Source organism: Carassius auratus, unplaced genomic scaffold (genome assembly GCF_003368295.1).
Source record: "Carassius auratus strain Wakin unplaced genomic scaffold, ASM336829v1 scaf_tig00214965, whole genome shotgun sequence".
Taxonomy (NCBI): Eukaryota; Metazoa; Chordata; class Actinopteri; order Cypriniformes; family Cyprinidae; genus Carassius; species Carassius auratus.
In genome coordinates, this window is record NW_020527886.1 from 241,339 (window position 1) to 242,500 (window position 1,162).

The 1,162-nt window shown below is 35.3% G+C and overlaps 1 protein-coding gene across 1 annotated transcript in view; it reads right to left on the bottom strand.

The window, feature by feature from the left end:
* Window positions 1-450: 450 nt before the first annotated feature.
* LOC113093334 (butyrophilin-like protein 2) overlaps window positions 451-1,162 on the bottom strand; it is a 23,850-nt gene continuing 23,138 nt past the window's right edge. Inside the window, exons 5-6 of the mRNA XM_026259155.1 lie at window positions 547-882; window positions 451-479 (exon numbers count right to left, since the gene is read on the bottom strand). Coding sequence (XP_026114940.1) covers window positions 451-479; window positions 547-882 — 365 coding nt within the window. The remainder of the gene's footprint in view (window positions 480-546; window positions 883-1,162) is intronic.

Sequence of the window (1,162 nt, forward strand, 5' to 3'; positions counted from 1 at the left end):
TCTGTTTTATCAGTTCACTTACCATTAAAAAACAGGAAATCATCATCTAGAGAGAAAGAAGAACAATAACATGTCAGTCAAAATGAACAAAAGCTTTAAATGTTAAATGTTCTATTATTGTTTAATTATTAAAACTATATTCAGTTATTTACTTGTAAGCTATTATTAATGATATTTTAGTGGCATATGCTGATAAAAGAAACGTCTTGTGTTGTTCTTTTAAACTGAACTATCACATCAGTTAATGCACGGCAGACACAAAGATCATGTGTTTAAAACATTAGATTTAGTGTTGAGAAACAAGACACAAATATTGAGTCATTTAGTATTTGTCAAACTTTAGTGGAACACGTTCATAGTTCATGTGATGGAGACGTTTTAATTGTGATTAAAGAGCTGAAACACTGTTCTAGGTCACTGCACAGCCTCATTTGCATAAACTCTGACAATCTATGACTGAACATGCTTCATGGTGAAGTCTATAAAGACACATTTAATACTGATAATGGTTAAACAGCATATATTTGTATTCATCTATTCACTTACGCTTTTCCACAGTAATCTGAGTTGAAAACACAGATCTGTGTTTGCTGTGAATTGTACATATGTATTCTCCAGCATCTTCAGCTCTCAGATCGTCCAGACGGAGGGAGAAGTTTCCATGTTGAATCTGATCAGTGAAGAAATGAGCTCTGTTCTGATAATCCTCCTGCTGTTTCTCTGTTTGACTCTCTCCGTCCTGATACAGATGAACTAAAGTCTCTTTTCTTCTCCACTCCACCTTCAGATCCTCTGTTTCTAAAGGTTTAACTCTATAACACTTCAGAACCATTGAAGATCCTGGCTGAACATCTCTGTTCTGAGAATACGTCACAGTTAACCCTGAGAATGAAAGAGTTTGTTAGTACTGTGAAACATCTTGAAGGTGAAAAACATGATGTACATAAATATACACATACTGTAATAATAAAAAAAAGAATGAATCACAAGTACAATACTCAGATCAGTGTTTGGAGTCAAAGTTGAAGTTAATTATTCTAGGTAGGGGCGTAGGTAATGGGGAAGCACGCAGGTTTTGACCAGGCTAAAGGGTAACTTGCAAGAATGTGGATTGTGCAGTATGTGGAGATATTAACTGTGCACGAAGGAAGGGGAGACAAAG